Source organism: Homalodisca vitripennis, chromosome 5, assembly GCF_021130785.1.
Source record: "Homalodisca vitripennis isolate AUS2020 chromosome 5, UT_GWSS_2.1, whole genome shotgun sequence".
NCBI lineage: Eukaryota > Metazoa > Arthropoda > Insecta > Hemiptera > Cicadellidae > Homalodisca > Homalodisca vitripennis.
Window position 1 is genome coordinate 52,754,563 of NC_060211.1, and position 23,428 is coordinate 52,777,990.

Here is a 23,428-nt window from a genome sequence, read left to right on the forward strand (position 1 = left end):
TAAAATCTCCATTATTATGGCAGCATTTTATACTGAAGTAAGAGATAAAATTCACATAATTTTAACAGCCTTAAAATTACAGTATGCATTTTAATTTATTTTGAAAAAAATAAAGCCTACAGATTTTTTTGAAAGTAACATTACAAAGTGCTGAACTTTGAATTTTGTGACTATTTAATGATAGTAATCTACAAAAAATGTATAAGAATTAAAAACTCATGTAAGGTTTGGCTGTAGCTAGGACACATTTTTTGTATGTCCTACAAAACCAGTGGTAAATAAGAACCCTTGATTCTCTTTAAAGAATGTTACCCTACAAGTCTACAACAATAGACCATATTCCATTTTAAAGATACAAATAAATGCTCAGCAGTAAGCATCCTTTCTCTTTGCAAGTTTGCACTTTCTATAATTTTGCTGTTTTTGTTCGTTTGTTTGTGTGTTTTTAGGAAATGACAGCAAACAGCATAGTTCTTTTAACCGTTGAATTTGAACATATTACATAGCAGTTTATACATACATGTATCATTAGACCTTTGAACAATAATTAAAGTTTATAGTTTAGTTGCTGAATGTTGTTCTTTTCCTAAAGTTTAATACTCTAAATGGTCTCTCTCTCTGTAATGGTCTTTAAATTTAAGTAAGTTGAAATTTTATTACAAAAATATAATATGGCCGCTATACAGCAGAACACTTTTTATTATTGAAAATTGACAGAGGGAAGCCGGCCGGAAACCGTTGGGGGGGGGGGCGCGAAGTACAAGATAGCCTACGGGCGCCAAAAACCTTAATCGGGCCCTGGATTCAACTGTGTACCTCCGCAGACTACAAATATCAATGTAGTTGTAGTTCAGTCTACAATGTTGAAACCTCATTAAAGGGTAACGTTTCCAATTCGAATTCCATTGAAGTAACTGTGTTGGAAGAAAATTCTTTAGGTTTTTGTTTCTCAAGAGGAAAAATATAGAGGAATGTTAAGTAGAGAACAGAAAATTGTTATTTATGGTTTGTTTGAGAGCGTAATTGGATGTACTACGCAGCTGAGTCGTGAAAGATTATCTGCAACTAGGATCGTAAAGGTTGTAAACACTGATAAAAATAACCTAAGATAAGAGGTACTAGGTCGAATTAAATGATCCAGTTCATTTGTTTTTCTCTTCTTTAGGAATTTAATTTCTACCAGTTATCCGCAGACTCGTACATAGACTTGATTTTATATTTGCTGTTTAAAGTTTAAGCCCCTACCTGTTTTAGAAGTACACGTCATTTTTTTACTATAACTTACTTAAAAAAACTGTATTCGTATTTCAAATTGATTATAAAGCTTAAGTCATGGCACAACATACGTGAGACAAAAGTTCGGAATTTGATTTGATGTTTGGTAGGTGGCAAAGTTTACTCTCGATAATAAATACTACTGTTGCATTTTCTTAATATCTTTTTAATGGAGTAGATATATTGAACTACTGGTTTTAGATTTGAAGCAAAGACTAAAATGTACTGAAAATGGCGTATTCAAGATGGCTTTTAAGATTAAAACAACCTCCAAAATATAAAGTGACTGTTATTATGTAGACGTAAATTACGTGAGAAATTAAATGGTAATGTTAAGATACTACTAAAATTGTTCATTACACTTTATGGTCACATTGTATAAAGCTGGTAATAAGCCTAAGAGGCACATGTCGTATTCAGTGATTACAGCGATTTTACTGTCGGAGATAACTCCGATAAAAGTGTAGCCTATGTTGCTAGAAATGAATTACAACATATCCTTCTTCACTAACAGATTAACATTTGTAACTCAAGAATCACTTTAAGGCAGTCCGAATAGTCTGCGAGTTTTAACTCTTAAATAAATTAAAGGTGATAACATAACAATAATATGGTGCAATCTGTGGATAACTTCAAAACTAAGTGTACATTAATCCAGGTAATTAAACAAATTTTCATATGATTAATTAGTAATAACACTTACATTATTAAATAAACGATCAATAAGTAAGATTGTTTTATTTATTTAACTTTGTCCGTTACCAGTAAAATGATCTACGATCGTAACTCATATCTGCGTCAAAATTTTCCATTTGAATGGTTAGGTAAAAATGAGTACGGACGTTCATTTTTATAGATTTGTTAAGTCTATATAAAATATTGTTGATTAATTTTAGCTTTTAATATTTAAGTATAACCTTATCTTACTTAGTTTACCGTCTGTTTTCTCAATAAAACTTGTACCATTCGGTCATTACTTGTTGTAGCGAAATAAATTTAGTTTCATAATATTTATCTAAAAGTAAACAGGTATTTATTACGCATTTATCTAAGTAAAAAGAATGTTGTCTTACTAACTTTCCACACAGTCTCCCGTGTTTTAGTTATTACAGTTTGAACATTTTGGTCGCCTTTTTGAAACCTAATATGATATATTTCTAAAAACCCCCAATAATATAGATATTAATTGGCTTAAAAATTTAGCAGATTTTTAACTAATTGATATTTTTATTCAATTTTAATTCTTTTCTGAAAAACAAAAACATGCAGACATACGGTAAATTAAGAAAGATAGGACTATACATGATACAATATTTATCTTTTATTTTTACTTGAAAAATCGAGTAGTGAAGTTTGATGGGTAATTTGTGAACACTCTGCATATTATTGTATGAGAACTAAAGGAAGTTAATACAGCATGACGTGAGCATAAATACAATGTCCTTGAACTCTCTACCAATATTTTTAGGTATCCCTGAACCAAAGACAACCAAAACTTCATATTAATGCTTTTGAAAATTCAATAATTAGCAGAGTAGCCACAATATTATTTTCACGTAATTAATTTTATTTTAAGAACAGCTTTTAGTAATTCTTAATTCTTGTTGTAATTTCTTATTTTTAATCAAAAGAAACCTGATTCCTGAAATAGACAAGGGAATTAAAAACAAAATTCAACAATTTAGTGTTATAACGTGCTGGTTAAAGCTGCTAAAATTAATACAGCTGATTGTTGTAGTTCAAAAACAGAGCTTTTACAATCAAAATGGATATTGTTTAGTAGTACTTGGTTTTTTTAAAAGAGCATTATCTTAATTATCAACCGATTTTCTTAACCATGGTATCGTTGGATTTGTAATTAAACTGTCTAACTAAAATTTACGTTTATAGCTTTTAGGAAGTCACCATTTTAAAAATAAAGCTTCTAAATATTTTACATGTTTTATGTAATACACCTTTAGGTTTTAAAGTTATATACCAAATTTCAACTCATTACAACAAGCCGTTTTCAAAATACAAATAATTAAGTAAAAAAAAACATGGCATATTCGGGTAATCAACGAATTTTCGAAATGTTTAATATAACGTTTAGGTTTGTCTTTGGTCCAGGGATAATACAAGAATATATTAATGGAGAGTTCTGGGACACTCTGTATATGGATACCATTAGGATTATGTGGGTGAAGTATTACGAAAGATATTTCCGAAAACTTGTCAATGGTAATTTTTAGCGAAAAAAAAACAAATAAAAATCCTGTTTTCACTGATGTTTTATAGGTAGTGCAATATGATATCGATCTTTTGTAAAATCGATTGGTAAGACTCCGAAAATGGCATTCAGCAGTCGTATGTATGAACTTTATGCATGTTGATGTTACAGAAAGAATTTATCTTTCACCTCACAATGCGTTGAATATATGTAATTTGATGCTCAGATAGGGGCAAGTCTGCTGATCAACTGGGGAATGATAAACTCGGGAATCGCGCTGGGGTTTCCTTCCGTAGCAGTTCCACCCCTACTGGGTTCCGGCCCTGGCTTACACGCTTCTGTCAGCGAAGCATCCTGGGTAGGTATGTTCCTTCATTATATTTTGTTGATTTCAGAAAGATCATCATTAAACATAACATTAAACATTTATTAAACAAAAAATATTTCTATTTAGGAATGGATCTCTGTATGAAATAATTTCTGTACTTTTTGGTTCAGCCGGTCTCAGCTTCGCCTCAGCGCCAGTGGCCGCGCTGATGGCTGGGCCACTGATTGACAGTATCGGCCGCCGCTGGAGTCTCCAGCTGCTGAACGTAACGTTCGCAGCAGGCTGGCTGCTGATAGCAGTCTTTCCCCTCTCTCTGCTCGCCCTGTACGCCGGCCGTCTGCTGACAGGGTTCGGGATGGGGCTAGTGGCCTCCACCGCCGCGAGCTACACAGCTGAGATCGCTTCCGTGTCTCTCCGCACCGTTCTTGTGAATTTTATTCCAATCATGATGGCCGCTGGGGTCTTCCTCTCATACCTTGGAGCTTTTTTGTATCAGGTAGTACTGTCCCTTTTACTCTCCTTATCATTCAGAGATCACTCCTGATTCTCTAATTATTTTAAGAAATCGTGCACAGAAAAATATCATGTGTATTTCTTGTCATTACCGTGAGGTTACTGGTATTGCCATCTGATCTGTGAATCGGCTGGCTATGATACTATTGATTTTTAGTAAATCGATATCAATTTCATTACCTAATGAAATTATCGGTCTTTTATAGGTTACGATTTCATAAGTTTAAGGATACCGGTATATTATTAGTTAAATAATGGATAACAATTACGTACTTTATGCATAACTGATTGCTTCTTCAGCCGTAATATACAAATAAAATAATCATTAAACTAGTCATGGGTATATTTTAAAAATAACCCAAAATACTACTTTTAATGCTGAAATTCCTTGTGAAATGAAAAAGAACTGTTTTATATTTTTCTGTCTTCATATAAGTTGTCATGAAGAGCTACAATTGAATTAAAAGAATAAATCAATAAAGACGGTAATACCGAAAACCGATGCACGGCTCTTTTAGACTCTCGCTTTTTATAAATGTGCAGGAATCATGGAGCGAAGTATCTTGGTTCGGATTCGGCATTTCTGTGATGTCGCTGGTCCTGACGCCGCTGCTGCCGGAGAGCCCGTTGTGGCTGCTGAGCAGAGGTCGTGCTGAGGAAGCGCTGCAGGCCCTGCAGAGACTGCGGGCAGCAACAGCCCCCGAGCAAGTCAAGGAGGAGCTGGACAGCTTCAGCAGCAGAGCGAGCGACAAGCAGCAGACAACCTCCTGGCTCTCCACCTTCCACAACCTGCGGCAACCTCAGGCCTACAAGCCGCTTCTCTTCATTAACGCTTTCTTCATATTCGTTCAAGGATCTGGGGTTTTAATACTTATTTCGTATGCTGTAAGTACATTATTGTTTTCATGAAACCAGGTGAATTTCAAATTAACCTGACCGAAGTGGGCGAAAATTTAACGGTAGCTATAGTTTTAGCATATTACATAATAATAGTTTTAGCATAGTTCTGATAATAATACTCGTTTATTACCTGGTTATCAAAAGAATAACTTTAATATTAACTATGAATAATGTTATTTTCTTTGTATTTAAAAGAGAATAATTTATGTATTCTTAGAATAAACTATTGTGCAAAATAAACATCTCAAACTACATAATTTGAAATATGTTATTGACGAAAGAAGAAGTCTCTATTGGTCCTCGATTCACATTTCGTTTATGGTTTTGTTACACGATTATGTCCAATATATACAAGAGTATTTATTGTCTGGAAACACCTTGGTATTTTTAAACCATATAAGATAAACTCTTCAGATACGCTACGTAAAATTTAATACGCATATAATTTTAATTTAGTATTTCATTATTAAAACGCAATACTGAACTACACTTGAAAAGCTTTATATTACGACATGAAATAATATTAAACGACCGCTATTTGTAATAGGGTAAATGTTTAAGGCTCGCTTTACAGTGATAATCTGCCGGCTGGTACTTCTACGGCTACTCGGGTTTGTTCTTAATACCGTTATACTGATCCTCCTAATGAGTTAATACATTTAATAACGAATATTTATCTAATTGAAAAAGGTCAAACAAAATTTAAAGACCATGTAGCTTAATGCTGTTATTTTGTACTGCAATTCCTTTGTTACATTATATCATCATGCAACAGCAAAATTATAACTAAGTTTGCCAACATACGCCGTTACACCATCAATGTATGTAAAGACAAGAACTAGGCAAGGTCTTTCTAAAATAGTGATATTGTTCGTCTTCTGATCGTATGTGTGATATAATGATTGAAAGGCCCTCGAGCTCTGAATCTTGCTTCATAAGTTTCTCTTCGACTAGGGAAGAACTATAGATTTTGAAATCGAGAGGTAAAAGAACATAGAGGTTTTCTCAGGATATTGAACGAATTAAAGATCAAAACACCAGAATTGAAAATCTTCTGATAATTAACTATTTGGTTGAATGTTTTGGTTTTTCAGGTTAACTTTAGTCAAATCGCACAGCTAGACGTGCAAGCGTACCAAGTGTCCCTGGCAATAGCGGTGATGAGGGTGGTCGCAACACTTCTGACAAGTTGGGTCTGCAACAGGTATGTAAAGGTTCACTCGATAATAACATTTTATATTACATTAATAAATCTAGTAATGCAGTTTAATTTGTTTACAAAAAATAGGTCACGTTGTTGGTGGTGAAAATTTGTACTGGGGCAATTTCTTTCCATGTAGTTTTAAATGTACGTTTTCGGTGGCAAGATTAATTCATAATGAATCAACAGTCATATACGTGTATTAAAGTCGAAATTGGGTAAACGAACTTTTCTCATGGTTCTTTCATATATTTACAATTCTTTGTTTCCGTAATACAACATTTTCGATGTCTGAAATCTGATCTCTTTCTCAAGTGAATAACTGACCTAATACATAACTAAAATATAGGTTATAATAAATCATATCAGAACGCTTTGATACGCGTTTTCAGGATAATTGATACCATGTTGTATGTCAATTCCATGTACACACATCTAAAACATGCACTCAATAAAAATACGACTAACGATTTATTTATTTATTTCCAACGGCAGCAGCCAATTTACAAAGACAAGCATAGATGGTAGAATACAGCGGGAAAAAAAATTAATACAATCAGATGAAAAATCTACATAAAGTAACAAAATAGGTAGGCCTATACAAAAATTTGATAGTAAATAATAAGTATCCAAAGATATAACAAGTTATAAATATCCAAAACATAACAAAAAATAAAAATAAAGATTAACAAACAACAATAATTACTCAAGTATGGAAACAACTCAGAAAAATGATTCAAATAAATTGTACTTTATATAAAAAACAATAAAAAACAACTAAAGTATAGGTAGATATCAACAAAAGTAGAATAATAAACGATTACGTAAAGGAAAAAATATTTACGATTAAGACCGAACTGAAGAATACAGGCCACAATAGGTGTGCACTAAACGACCAACCACTGAGAACTGACCAAAGAGCAATATTAAATAGCGATCGTCACGGTAGAAACAAGATGGCAGACAATAGAAAACGGGAGTGGGTCTTTTTATTATTGGTTTATTCTAGATGGACTTTACAAACTCTTACTGTTACTCCATAAACTACGATAATGTAGTTTAAATTGTTTGAATATTTTATTAATCTTGAGCTTCAATTTATTCAAGTTTCACTGTTTTAATTGCATACATTCAACTGATCAGATACGGCAAAAGAGGTCCTGCCCTTTTCTTTGGAAGCGTGACTGCAGTGAGCATTGGGGTTCTTGCCGCCACCGTTTACCCCTTCTTTACCCTCCCGTATTGGATGATCACGACAGTTGTCCTCGTCTATGTGCTATCCTGCTGCGTGTGCTTCTCCTCCATACCATGGTCTATGCTAGGGGAGATCTTCCCTACAAATGTACGAGGGGTAAGTAAAGTTCGAAACTCTGGCTTCATGGACGAAGATGTTAATAGTATCAACGAGTACGGTAATTTTCTACTTAAGTTGGATAGACATCTGCACTTTAGGTACACTTTTTCACACTGAATTCACCCGTTGTTGAGAGTGATGTGCTGTCTAACCACTGCCGAGACACGGTGGCAGGCTGGTTCACAGCAGCACCAACTGCTTGAGCCTTTATATTGTTAGTAAATATTAATTTCTCCCAGAACAAGAATAACTTCTGGCTGCTTTACACCTTCCAGTTAAACGTACACTAGGTAGAATAAAAAACCGATGTGTCACTTGTATCTGGACAACACTTCGTATGTCCAGGAGCGACACATCACTAACCGCAGTTGTCGAGGAATTGGGGTGTAAGGATGAATCGATTGATATAGTTTACTATGGAGGATGACTGTGGGTGTGAGTAGAACTTTCTTAGTGTTAAATGTAAGTTGCTAGACTGTACTTGAGGGAGTGCTGTCCCGATCGAGTTGATGAAACAACACCCCTCCTTCCAAGGTGATAATGATTGAGATATAGTGCCCGTTATCTTTTCTCATGGGATCTTTACAAGAGACAGCCCCAACTCCCAGCCTTACCCATCCTGAGTATCCTGTCACTCCGGAAGCTAGGAAGTGCAATGAGAAGTTTCTCAGTTTCTTACCTTAAGTTAAAAAGAGAAATATTTCTTCATTGATAAGAAAGGTCCATCGTATGCAATAGAACTGTCAACTTCTTCCACCGTATCAGAGGGGAAACAGCAAGGGAGAGCGACCTATTATGAATTGGGCTCATCAAAAATTAGAAAATTTGCACAATTCGCGTAGACGGTCTCCGATAGATGTTCTCATTGAGTCACAGCCTCAGTGGCTCACCGAGTTTTGAGCGGGATATAACTCCGAATAATTGACAAATCCGGTATAGTGAAATTGGATGACATAAGAATCAACTGCAACTCTAAAAAAAGATTACTGATAATTGTGACTATTAATCAGCATATCACTCGTCAACAATCGCCACGGCAGTGATGTTGAAACGTGGTATCTTCATTATTTACAAGGTATACAGTAGTTTTATTTTGCAATAATTTAAGGTTAGTGACAACCTATGACTTCTTATGATCTTGAAGTCTGATCGTGACATTTTATTTATTTGTTAATTTCCAACGCTACACCATTATAATTTTTACAACATATTTGACACAATAAATGAATGCATTTCGAGATATTTTTATATATTCCGGTACTTAATAAAATTGACACCGTTTGAATTGCAAGATGCTAAATAAATAAAAATTGTATTGATATGGTCTAATGGTTTCTGGGCACAGCAAAAACCGATATGTCACTTAAATCTCGGCAACCTTATGGATGTCCAGGAGTAGCATACCACTAACAGCAAATGTCGAGATTCTGGGGTACAAGGGCAATTCTATAGGTCTAGTCTACCGCGGGAGATGACTGTTGGAGTTTGGTGGGGTACGTTCCCTAACTATCAGAGGTTTTTGCTAGCCTCAACAAGGGTGTGCCACCCCCTGCCTGCTTTGACTGGAGAGGCTGGTTCAGAGCTGACCTCCCCTACTTCCGGGGGGACATTACTTTGAGATTAGTGCCCTAATTCTTCATCGTGGATCTCGATAGGTGACGGCCTCTACCCCCTAACTTTTACCCATCCTGAATATCTTGTCATTCCGTGAGCAGCGCTAAGGTTCTTATAGGACTAAGTGCAATTTATAAGCTTCTTGTGCTAAGAGAACAAAAAAATGTACTTAGCAATAAATATTGAGATTTCTTGTCGTAAATGAGATGTGAAAGCGTTTAGCTTGATATAATTCAAGAATAAAAAAATTATCATTTTGAATTAAAAAGAATCACCCTTTAAATATTTTTCACAGATTGCGAATGGACTGACAACTTCTATCGCATTCATCGAGTCAGTTTTCATGGTGAAACTCTACCCTGAGGCGGTTCTTTCTTTTGGAGCGTTTCCCGTATTTTCCTTCTTCTCTGTTTGCTCACTGCTCGGCACCGTGTTCCTATACTACTTCCTTCCAGAGACACACGGGAAAACACTTAAGGAAATTGAAGAATATTTTACAGGTGATTTATAATTTTATTAGTTTATGTAGATAAATACCACATTCTAGACTTTTTATTCGAAGGCCAACCCTAACATGCATATAACCAACTGAAAACTGTTTAAACTAAATACACCTTGATTTACTTTGACTCATGTTTTTGCTTCCGTTGTGACCTCGAGGTATTTCAAAACTCATTCTTCTTTGCGAGTTTACTTCTTTAATTCACGAAGTCACGATTAAAAAATACCTTTATGAGATCAAATATTTATTAAACGTAATGATACCGAATAAAATTTAATTATTTTTAGTTTGATTGAAAATATTTGAATAAATTAGCTTGAACTTAAATCTATTTTTCAAAAAAATTTTATAAAAATTTAAATTAACACTTAGTCGCAAGCCTAATTAACTAATAAAACTAATAACATTTTATTTATCATGTTCAAGATTGAACATAATACAACTAAGCTAATGTTTAATGTAATAATTTAAAAAAATTTGAATAAACTGTATTAATTATAATCAGAAAATCTGAAACATGGATTCCAGAATGTCATGCATACCTCAAAGTGATATTAATGAAATCATGTAAATTGGAACTAATAAGATTGCGATTTGCAAATAAAAAAAATATTATTATAAAAAGTGATTTACTAATTAATAAGGGTTTATTCAGTAGAAGTTATTCTATATTTGGTTAGTCTTTATAAATTAAATACCTCCGGTCTAGTCGTAAAGAAAAGTTCACATGTGTCAGTCATCTCGAAATGTCAAACTGAATATCCATAACTTTGTTTAGACCTTTAATTTTCACAACACTAATGGTAAGATAACCCTCAAAGTAGGCACGTTTATATATTATTTTCCACATTATTATAGCCCTGAACTGTGAATTGAATATTGAAATTAACTATGAACATACCTTCATCAAACAGTAGTCATAACGCTACTGTTAGTAGCGTTATGACTACAAGTAGTCATAACTTCTACTTGTAGTAAGTCATTTTCTGGCGTCAATAGATAATCCATCCGGAGTCATCATAGTTTAACATTTATGAACAAGGCACAAAACACAACGAATACGTAAATCAATAACGGAACACACACTATTTGATAGGCCTATCACAGAGGAATATTAAACATGATACATCACGGCCGGCAGAAGACAGGACAACTGACACTGGGTAATTCCGGTTCCCGCTGTATTGTCGGTTGGCAAGGCGCTCGCTGTTACAATGGAGTATTGTTTTAAATAATGGGTGCTGGACTGTAGCTCCCCATTTAACATGGGTTCGCCTAAAGGATTCCTTTAAAATGCTTATACATTTCGTACTCTTCAGGCGTATTTAGTTGCCTACCTTTGAGACATTGACGTAAAACTTCGAAAATAACATTTTTCCTTTTATTGTGTGGTTCTCATCCAAAACATGTTGAGGAAACGAAGAAATCTGCGTTTGTAATTTGTTTCTGGGAATATTCTTCAAATTTTTTGCTACACGACCTGCCTGCCTGTCCGATATAAAAACTAGGACAATCGGAACGAGTTAGTTTGTAAATGCTGGTTTGAGTGTTTTTGTCCGAGTTCTGAGATTTACATCTCAACTGGTGTATTTTATTACCTTGAAGACTACGCCATCGGAGTTAAACTGTAAAATGCTGTATTGTCGGACTACATTTAATGTAGTCCGTATACTCTTGTCCTGTTTTTAATTTTTCGTTGATTTACTGAGTCGTATTTTATGCTTCTTGTTCTGTAATATTTTTTCCACCATAGCGTTATTATAACCATTACCATTGGCAATATTTTTTATGATATTTTGTCTCTTTGTGATAATTAGTGACATTCAGTGGTACTTTAAAAAGTCGGTAAGTCATAGAGTTATAAGGGGCAATGTTTTGCGTTTGCTTTGGTCTAAAATATTAAGTTGATTTGATTTTTATGTTTTAATTGGCGTGATGGGGACACCATCCTTACGAACTTTAGTTAGACCGCGCATGGTTGGACCTGATGGATTCACCATACGCAAGTGTTTAACAACCTCTTCAGATGCAATAAAATATTGCTACTATTAATGAGTTGTAATTTTATTTTGACATGTACCAGTATACCATAACTCGTAATACCATTGTTGTTAGTGAATTCTTCGACCTTGGTCGTATAAGATAACAATAGTGTTACCATAATCAGATTTGCACAGCATTGCATCATTTTCATTAAGTTTACTTTATTTTTCATTAAAGTTAAATAATCTCGTGTCTGTAAACAGGTAAGACCATTGTATTGTTATAAGTTTTCTTTTCTTCTTTGTTAATAAAAGACTAGTTGAGTTCTACATTCGTAATCAGGAATATCTCTTATTACATTTTGTATACGGGAATATTAATTTCTGCATTCATTATTTGACCTAAAACCCGAAGTGTGCTTGATTGTAAACTATTAAAAAAACATTGAAAGATCCATCGCACAATTAAAACACATATGATGTTCCTGAAGGAGGATAAATGTATTATACTAACTTTTCTATCATAGTTGTAAAATATAAATCAAAGAATATTTCATAATGTTTAACACAATAATAAGAACAAAAGCCTACCAAAATATTAGGTTCTAAGGTACTGGTGTCATAATGACATGTTTCATCAATATTGAGCCGGTTCAATACCTATATCTCCCCGGCTCATGTGTGTTTTATATAGTGTATGTGTGTGTGGTTTTATTGGCTGCAGAGCCCACTGACCATTTGAAGGCGTTTGGCCTTTCCGGTAGAGTGGCGTCAAGACTCCGAGCGTGGTGTACAAAGTTAGGAGTAGCTCCAGTTTAATATTTTGTTTAATTAAAGTGTTTGTTAGTTTTGCTGAGCTGTTTTCCTTCTGACATGTGCGGCTAAGTTTACGGCCCCTCACTGATGAGGTCCAGGAGATGAGTTGATTTTTCTGCTGTCATCTCTCCATCATGCGTGATCGCAGAGAACCTTCGCTTTTGCGCTCTGCTGAAGGACGGCCACCATGGATGGACATTTCTACTAGTCAACATCTGTGATACCCTGCTCATATTATTTATTTATTTGTTATTGTTATTGTTGCCATTTATATAGTTTATTTTGGTTATTTTATTTAATTTTAAGTTAGTTTTAGATATTATTTAGTTATTTCTTGGATTTCATTAGGAGCCCGCCCTTAGCCGAAGGATACCGGGTGGAATTGGCATTTCTTGTTTCATATTATGGCGTTTCTAATTTTTGTATGCAGGTGCACCTGACAAGGATTGTTTGAGGTATACTACTGCAGGCACTTTTTTATTTTTTTTTTTATTTTTATTATTATTTTTTTTTTATTTATATATTATATATATATATATATTATATTTTATATTGACTGGATAGGCCTATGCTGTGTCTTAGTAAATGAACCTGAGTATACTGACCACGGTGTTCTTTTTTTACCTAGTTTTGTTTTGATCCGGCATCCCGTTCGCCACCATGGGCGCGCGCTTCCCTGATGGTTTGCTGTGGGTGTGCGAGCGGCGATGTACGGTTTCAATGGTAGCAGAGCGTGGTTAGCTGCTCTCTCAGCTGTCTCTCAGTTCTGGTTTTGTTTGTTGGTGTAGGTTAGTGTTAGGTAGGGGGAGGTTAGAGTACACAACTTTTTTTTTTTCATTAGGAGCTCGCCCTAGCACAGGATACCGGGTGGAATTGGTTTAGTGTCTTGCTTCCTGCAGACTTACCCTTTGCAGGGAGCAAGGGACTCTAAATTGCTTAACCGCTAAATTTATCTAACTGTACTCTACTTCTCCCCTATCAATGTGTTGTTTTGTTATATTTATTGCTTCTGTGTTTGTAGGTTGTGGTTAGTGTATATTTGCAGGGTAATCCTTCTATTAGGTAGCAGGTATTAAGTTCTTCACTTGGACCTCGTCAGTGGTAAGCCTTTTGTGAGTTGAGTCCACTTAGGTTACTAAGTAATTGTTGCGTACGCTTTGTTGTTTATTGTTGTATTTATTTGTCTTAATTGTTTGGTATGGCGTTTTCCCTGGTGCCTGAACATCTACGCAAGCCCGAGTTGGTTTTTGAGGTCCTGGCGAGAGGACAGAAGCCCGAGGGAGAATGTGAGGGCATTAAGAGCTCAATTACGGGCTTGTATAGCGTTGGATGGACCGCAGCTGGAATGCAGAGTTCCAAAATTAACACAGAATTTGAGTTTTGTAAAACCCGAATGGAGGAATTAGAAGACGATATTAATTTTGAGTCACTTCCCATGTCCGGGTCAGCAAAGGCTAGATTGGCATCTCAGCTTTTACATTGGCGTGACAGAATAGTTTTACTTATGTCAGCTCCTAGTTTAGACTCTGATATTAAAAGTTGGGCTTTTTTCGGCCAGTAACAAATTAAAAAAACAAGCCTTAGATGGTTTGAGTGAGGTGCGCTCGGTGAAAGAGAAGGGGGGGTACTATTTACCGCTGTCACTCCAAACGGAGGTTCCCACTACCATTACTTTTGCTAACCATCCACCGGCTCTTTCTTTCGAGCCTCCCAGAGTTACTATGTTTTCCGGATGGGTAGTGGCCCTCCTGGAAGCGGCTGGTGAGGCATCATCTATAGTTGTGCCTTCCTTTTCTAGCTTTGGCAAACTGCCCCATCCTTTGGGGAGTGTTTTACAACACTTCCCAGAGTTGATGGGCTTGACACTACTTTACTTATCTATTTCCTTCTGGAAGTTTTTAAGCTAAGAGAATTTCTGGTATGGACAGATGCCATGCTTATGCAGAATTTTAGCGCAGTTTTCCTTAAGGCCGCTTTTTGATCGCCTTCTAGACTGCCTTAAGAGAGGTGCCACCTTTGACCAGTTCCACGCCGAGATCTTGGAGTTCTTTGTACCTGCTCGGGTTAGGGAGCGCTTGCGGGTGGAACGCGTTTACCGTCCTCAGGCACCAGACGAGACGTTGAGCCATTTTGTCGGGGAGATACGGGATGTAGCCCGGGTGTTGCGCTTGAGCTTGAGCGAAACGGAGTTGGTGAGCCTTATTTTGGAGGGCATTAAACCTGAAGAACGCTCCCGTTTGATTTTTTGTAGCCGTCCCGCATCTTTTGCGGATTTGGACCGCCTCTCCATCATCTCTAGAGGGGTTCAGGATGCGGATGATCAAAGGGAGGCCATGTCGAGGCATCTTCCTCACTTGCCTCCGGGGCCGGTCCATGCTCCGGTGCAGTCTGAGCCAGCAGCCTCCTACCTGTTATGGCTGCAAGCAAGTGGGACATATTAGACCGTTTTGTCCACTTAATAAAAAAAAACTAGTAAGCTTGCGGACGAGTAAGCCCGACTCGTGCCGTAAAGGTAATTTTGAGGGCAAATATGTACCTGATTTTGATGGTAAAAGGGTAGCTGGTTTAATACAGAACAGAAAGAAAACAGAAAAGAAATAGACTTGGGGACAAGTTATCATCGTTGGCCGAGAGGGGAGGTTGCTGCTCTGGCTGCGCAGGGAGTAAGGGCTGCCCCGCTCAACCTGCCCACAACTGGATGTACTTGTGGGGAATGTGGTGCAGAAGGCCCTGGTTGATTCTGGGTCAGCACGCAGCCTGATTTCTTTGTCGTTTTTTGAAGATCTAAAATCCTCTGGGCTAATACGGCAGGTTGAGCCTAGTTCACTTATCTGCTGGACTGCTTCACGCACACCTTTACCTATTATCTGTAGTGCCCAGATTCACATCAAAATTAATTATTTCTCTTGGGATTGGAGCTTTTTGGTGGCTAAGGACCTGACTTTTCCTTTCATCTTGGGAGCAGATTTTATCGGAAAAACTGGCATGATTTTGGATTTGGCCTCCAGTCATGTTTTCTTTGCTTTCGACCAGGCGGGTGCTCGTTCCCCTTTTCAGATGTCGAGTCTCGTGGGACTGCTGCCTTAGAGATGGCAGATAAGAGCTTGACTCCTCCTGACCAACTAGGACATCTACGACCGAAAGAGGCTGAGGACATAAGGCAGATTTGTTCCAGTTTTTCCTGAAGTCCTAACTGACAAACTGGGCACGACCAATCTCTTGGAATACGAGATTCGTCTTACAGACACCCGTCCTGTACGTTCCCATCCATATAAGCTTGCTCCGCCCCAAGATGGAAATTCTGAGAAATATGATTGATGATTTACTTAAGAGTGGGGTAATCGAGCCGTCTTGCTCAAATTTTTCCAGTCCAGCGTTTCTAGTGCCGAAACCTAATGGAAGTCCAGATTGGTCCTGGATTATTCGAAAGCTCAATGCTCAGATAGAAATTGACTCCGTGCTTCTCCCCGATTTGCATTCTGCTTTCGACTGGTTTGGTAAGGCCAAGTATTTCTCCATTTTTGATCTTAATCAGGCATATCATCAGATTCCTCTAAAACACGAGTCTCGACCTCTCACTGCCTTTTGTGTGCCTTGGAATTTGTACCAGTTCACCCGAGTGCCAATGGGCTTGGCTGTGGGGGCCCAAACACTCACCAGACTCCTGGATTCTATCTTTCATGATGTCAAATTTAAGTTCGTGTTCAAACTATCTAGATGACCTGCTTGTGTACAGTGAGAGTTATGAGGAGCACTTGACTCATCTAGAGGAAGTTCTAACTAGGCTGCGAGAGTCTGGCCTTACCGTCAATCCTGAAAAGGTGAGTTTTGCTCAGCCTGAAATATCGTTTCTGGGTCATCTTGTCTCTTCTCGAGGTGTTTGTATTGATCCAGAGAGAAACCCAGGCAATCAGGGAGTTTCCTCCTCCTAAGGATGCCAAGGGGATTGCCCGTTTTGTGGAATGATAAATTTTTTATCGTCGTTTCATCCCCAATGTTGCTGAAGTGGCGGCCCCTCTGAACCCTCTTAGGAAAAAGGGTGCCAAGTTTGAGTGGGGGTGAAGCGCAAACAGACTGCTTTTGAGCAGCTGAAAGAGGCAGTGATGCAGCCTCCAGTCTTGGCTATGCCTGATTTCAGTCGTAAGTTCGTCTTGCAAAATGATGCTTTCTCCTTAACCGTTGCTGCTGTTTTATCGCAAGAAGTAGATGGTATCCGGCAGCCCATAGCTTATGCTTCACGCACGTTAACCCCTTGTGAGAAGAAGAGTTGTTCTGTTTATGAGCTGGAATGCTTGGCTGTCGTGTTTGGAATTAATAAGTTCAGGCGTTACCTAGAACATAAAGAATTTTTGTTGGAAACCGACAACCAGGCACTTTCTTGGCTCCTTGCCACACCCCCGTCAGCTCGGGAAGATTGGTCGCTGGGTATTCCAAATTTCTGCCCTTACGTTCACAGTGCAGCACGTGCGAGGCACCCAAAATATCATAGCGGACACTCTGTCACGCATGTATCACTTACCCAACGACCACCATAATTTATCAGAGCCGCCATGTTGTGGGCGTGCTCCTAGACTTTCCTCTGGCATTTTCGGACATTGTTCCACACCAACTTAAGGATCCCGAGCTGACTGCTATCATCAATGAGCTTAAAAACGGAGGTGCCCACCCTCCTTATTTTCTGTACCGAGGTGCTCTATGCTGCCGTGACAAGCAGCGGGAGAAAACCTAAGTTAGTGCTGCCAAGCTTTCTTGTACCGATGGTCCTTTCAGTATTTTCATTCTTCTCCTGTGGGCGGACATCTAGGAATTCATAAGACCATCGCGAAGATTAGGGATCAGTTCATCTGGAAAGGTATGGACCGGGATATTGCAGCTCGAGTACGTTCTTGTGAACTGTGCTCGCTAAGCAAACCCGCTCAAAATACCAAGTTGGGTCTTTTGTCATCTGAGGTGGCGGAAAAAACCTTTGGAGAAGGTTTTCATTGACTATGTTGGGCCTCTCCCGCGTAGCAAGTCCGGAAATAAGTTCCTAACTTGTTTGTGTGGATGCCTTCTCCAAGTTTGTTTGGTTGTTCCCATTGCGGAGTGCTACCGCGCAGCTCACGGTGCAGCACTTCGTAACCATTTTTTTTCAACACTTTGGAATCCCCGCCACCTTAGTTTCCGATAATGGTTCACAGTTTGTCTCCAATATCTTTAAAAGAATGTGCTTTGGGCACGGAATCCGCCATGTGACTACTTCCCCTTTCTATCCTCAGCCTTCTCACGCCGAACGGTTTAATCGCAATCTTCCGATCTGCTCTCATTGCCTTTCATGCGGAAAATCAGACCACCTGGGATCAACAACTACCTTGGATCCAATTTGCCTTTAATACGGCCCAGCATGGAAAGTCACAAGGCGGTACCTTTCGAGTTATTATTTGGCTTTCCGCCAAACAACCCTTTGGCGAACCTTTGGAAAATTAGCGATCTTCTGCCACCTCCTGGTACTCCAATGTGAAAGCCACTTGGGAGGCAGCCAGGCGGAATCTCATTCGGGCTTGGGGAGTTAGTAAGGAGGAAGTACAACCGAGGTCGTATTGCCAATCCCTTCCAGGTGGGGGATCTAGTTTACTGCAAGGCTCACCCAGTCAGTTCGGCTGTGGATAAAAGAGCTGCTAAACTTTTGCTACAGGTGGACTGGTCCCCACCGCATCTTGAAGTTTCTGACTCCGGTGACTGCCCGACTGGGAGATCCTCAGTCCGGGAAGATTTTTCAGGAAGTCGCACATATCCCATCTGAAGCCTTGCCGGGAGTCATCCGTGATTTCTCTTTAGTCTGTGCGGGAGGGTTTTAGGTCCAGAGGCCTGATCACCTCTGCTCTTTCTTCCTGATTAAGGTTCCTGTTTTCTTCTTTTACCCACGCAACTCTTGGAGTGATTTCTTGCCTCCAACTGGATTTTCTTGGTTTTCCCTTCTGCAAACTTCAGGGTTTCCGGTTTATAATTCTTCAACCATTGGGGGGGGGAGAGGCATTTCGTTTGGTTCTTCATTTTGAAGAAATTAACAGAGGGGAGTTCCTCCTTTTGGGGGGGGAGTCTGAGCCGGTTCAATACCTATATCTCCCCGGCTCATGTGTGTTTTATATAGTGTAAAAGGTATGTGTGTGTGGTTTATTGGCTGCAGAGCCCACTGACCATTTGAAGGCGTTTGGCCTTTCCGGTAGAGTGGCGTCAAGACTCCGAAGCCGTGGTGTACAAGTTAGGAGTAGCTCCAGTTTAATATTTTGTTTAATTAAGTGTTTGTTAGTTTTTGCTGAGCTGTTTTTCCTTCTGACATGTGCGGCTAAGTTTACGGCCCCTCACTGATGAGGTCCAGGAGATGAGTTGATTTTCTGCTGTCATCTCTCCATCATGCGTGGTCGCAGAGAACCTTCGCTTTTTGCGCTCTGCTGAAGGACGGCCACCATGATTGGAACATTTCTACTAGTCAACATCTGTGATACCCTGCTCATATTCTTTATTTATTTGTTATTTGTTATTGTTGCCATTTATATAGTTTATATTTTGTTATTTAATTTTAAGTTAGTTTTAGATATTATTTAGTTATTTCTTGGATTTCATTAGGAGCCCGCCCTTAGCCGAAGGATATACGGGTGGAATTGGCATTTCTTGTTTCAAATTATGGCGTTTCTAATTTTTGTATGCAGGTGCACCTGACAAGGATTGTTTTGAGGTATACTACTGCAGGCACTTTTTATTTTTTTTTTTTTTTATTTTTTTTTATTTATAGTATATATTATATATATATAAATATAATATATATATATATATTATATATATATATATATATTTATATTGACTGGATAGGCCTATGCTGTGTCTTAGTAAATGAACCTGAGTATACTGACCACGGTGTTCTTTTTTACCTAGTTTTGTTTTGATCGGCATCCCGTTCGCCACCATGGGCGCGCGCTTCCCTGATGGTTTGCTGTGGGTGTGCGAGCGGCGATGTACGGTTTCAATATATATTCACCCATTCTCACCACCATGCATACCAGACAATAGCTAGAATGTAGAGAAGAGGACAAGGTACTGGAGAATAGCTCAGATAGAATGCTAAATGACTAAAGCTAGATAGATGCCAGAATGTACCACATTAAAATCAAATGGAAATGAAAAATGTCAAAAGCTGGCCTGCCTTCCTTACTTTTAAAGAAAAACTGATGAAACAGGGATTATATTAAAGAAACCCGATACCAAACCTGTAATCAAACTGGCTGAAAAGATGAAAACCTGTTTGAGATCATTGAGAATGATTCCATTGTATACGCCTTGAGTATACGAAATTGCATATCGCTGTGGCTCATTCTGCAATAATTGGAGGAATAAATGTTTAATATCTGCACGAATTTGTGAATAAAATAAGGCAAGCGACGTCTCTTGTGCTTGGTAGAATAGGGGGAAGTCGTCCATGTCGGAACACAGTTACAAAACTAGTCATGTATTAGAATTCAATAAAAAAAAATACATACAAAAAATCCTAAATTTTTATCAAAGGATGATAAGAGAAACCTTAGAAATAATCAAGATAGCAAATAACTTAAGCAAAGAATATAGCGTCAAATTTAAAAGAAGTTGGCAGACTAAGTTAAAGAACCCGTAGGCCTACTGATCGTTGTTAGTCAATGTATGCTGATTGGTACCTTACCCGTGAAGGCAGATATGCATTATTGGAGGTTTCGACTTTACATCTGTTGGTTGAAAATGGTACTCCATAGCGAATGTGAAATATTTTAATAACCTAATTGTGTAAGCAGTGTTTCGATGCGGTTTGAATAGAAAAACGTATTTGTTAGCTTAACAAATGGTCATTTGGAGAAACAGGCAATTTCCGAATAATAATCTAGACTAGAATGTAATGAACAGGCAACATCCGAGAGTCAAACTTGACCAAAATAAAAATAGGTGAGATTAACTCCGGCTAGAAACTAGGAAGACTAGTAACTCTTCTACATCACTCAACATCACAGGCCTCATATTTATCAAAGAGGCTCAGAACTTCACCATTTACTGCAAGAAGGTCGTCGTAAAGCCTGGGTAAATACTTATTCTATAAAATGTACACGTGCATGCAAAATTTGGTTTGAAACCCATGCATACTTATGAAGGACACCCACGATAGTTTTGGCCCTGAGGCTCCACTCCTTAGGGTTGTTAGGTCACGTTTAACTTTTTCTTTACTCAGAGACCACCCATGTTAATTAACGTGACTTTCCTTTAAAAATTATGATTGTAATGTGGTTATACATGAGTGGTCTGCGTGGAGATACAAGATATTTGATTACACGAACACAAAGCAAATACGTAGATTAGAAAATGAGCTTACATTCCAAGTATGGTAAACATCTACTTTTAATTTTATCTCACACCTCTTCTTTTAATTGGAAAGAAAATAATGGAGTCTGACGTAACCACTAAAAGCAGTTGTGCAATCACTGTACTTGGACAAAATATTATTCATGTAATTTACAAATATTTTTAATTAGTGCACATGTAGTGTTACATGTTCTGGAGTGTCGTTGTGTAATCACGGCACATGGACAAAATATTCTACGAGTAATTTACAAATGTCATTTAATCAGTACACATGTAATGTTGCATGGTCTGGAGTGTCGTTGTGTAATCACGGCACATGGACAAAATATTCTACGAGTAATTTACAAATGTCATTTAATCAGTACACATGTAATGTTGCATGGTCTGGAGTGTCGTTGTGTAATCACGGCACATGGACAAAATATTCTACGAGTAATTTACAAATGTCATTTAATCAGTACACATGTAATGTTGCATGGTCTGGAGTGTCGTTGTGTAATCACGGCACATGGACAAAATATTCTACGAGTAATTTACAAATGTCATTTAATCAGTACACATGTAATGTTGCATGGTCTGGAGTGTCGTTGTGTAATCACGGCACATGGACAAAATATTCTACGAGTAATTTACAAATGTCATTTAATCAGTACACATGTAATGTTGCATGGTCTGGAGTGTCGTTGTGTAATCACGGCACATGGACAAAATATTCTACGAGTAATTTACAAATGTCATTTAATCAGTACACATGTAATGTTGCATGGTCTGGAGTGTCGTTGTGTAATCACGGCACATGGACAAAATATTCTACGAGTAATTTACAAATGCCATTTGATCAGTACACATGTAATGTTGCATGGTCTGGAGTGTCGTTGTGTAATCACGCCATATTGACAAAATATTCTACAAGTAATTTACAAATGTCATTTGATGAGTACACATGCAATGTTGCATTGTCTGGAGTGTCGTTGTGTAATCACGGCACATGGACAAAATATCCTACGAGTAATTTACAAATGCCATTTGATCAGTACACATGTAATGTTGCATGGTCTGGAGTGTCGTTGTGTAATCACGGCATATTGACAAAATATTCTACAAGTAATTTACAAATGTCATTTGATGAGTACACATGTAATGTTGCATTGTCTGGAGTGTCGTTGTGTAATCACGGCACATGGACAAAATATTCTACGAGTAATTTACAAATGCCATTTGATCAGTACACATGTAATGTTGCATGGTCTGGAGTGTCGTTGTGTAATCACGGCATATTGACAAAATATTCTACAAGTAATTTACAAATGTCATTTGATGAGTACACATGTAATGTTGCATTGTCTGGAGTGTCGTTGTGTAATCACGGCATATTGACAAAATATTCTTCGAGTAATTTACAAATGCTAATTTAATTAGTGCGCATGTAATGTTGCATGGTCTGGAGTGTCGTTGTGCAATCACGGCACATGGACAAAATATTCTTCGAGTAATTTACAAATGCTATTTAATCAGTGCAAATGTAATGTTACAGGGTCTAGAGTGTCGGCAGTTTCAAGGTGATGATGATTCTTTGATGAAACAGCAAGCTTTTACAAACAAGTTATTAAATGTAATTATATTTTTACGGATTGTTTTAATTGTTTAAAATTGTAGATCACCAAATAAAGTTAGTTTTGTTAGGAAGGTTTACATATTATTTTTGCATCACCCCCATTAAATGAATTATAAGAATGTTTTAAGCGTATTCTTTTCCTGTATAAGATTATTTATTCAACATAGTCAATTGTTAGTAAGATACGCGAATAAACTATATAACCTGTAAATTTACAAATCTGCGCATTTATTTTTAAGCTTTTGAATTTCTCGCATGTAATACTTTAATTTGATAATTTTTAGGCATGCAATTTCGGTTTAAAATGTTTTTGGTGCATGATTCAAAGTTCAAGAATATAAAATTAAAGGCTTTATTTTATAAGTTTAGTATTGACGGCAGTGGTAACAAGCTTGCCATCGTTAAGTGTTGTGTTAATCGTTGTGCCTAATTAACATCGTTGTATATAATGATACTGTAATTACTCATTTAAATTGTTTTCCTTATTAATTCTTCGCATTGTCCAAAACAAGTTACATAAACCTCAATCGAAATAAAATAAAACAAATTGTACAACAAACATAACTTATACATGTCATTTTTTTCCAGTTTATAATGGATTTTCAGCAAGGCCTATTAGTACATGCATAATTATTTTAATATACTTCATAAAGATCAATCGCTAAGTGTGTTGCGAAGCGCTAATATCGAGAAAGGCTGGACCAATTTGGCTAATTCATTTGGTAAAATATTCATTGAAATCCAAGAAAGGTTTATAACAA

At 37.4% G+C, this 23,428-nt stretch overlaps 1 protein-coding gene across 1 annotated transcript; it reads left to right on the plus strand.

Annotated features, from left to right (window-relative positions):
• Positions 1-1,707: 1,707 nt before the first annotated feature.
• Positions 1,708-22,715, plus strand: LOC124362198 (facilitated trehalose transporter Tret1-like). The gene is made up of 8 exons (XM_046816495.1): positions 1,708-1,933; positions 3,711-3,846; positions 3,983-4,308; positions 4,869-5,210; positions 6,320-6,429; positions 7,570-7,777; positions 9,690-9,894; positions 22,587-22,715. The coding sequence occupies exons 1-8, from the start codon at positions 1,886-1,888 to the stop codon at positions 22,613-22,615; spliced, it is 1,404 nt and encodes a 467-aa protein (XP_046672451.1). The 5' UTR covers positions 1,708-1,885; the 3' UTR covers positions 22,616-22,715.
• The last annotated feature ends 713 nt before the right edge of the window (positions 22,716-23,428 follow it).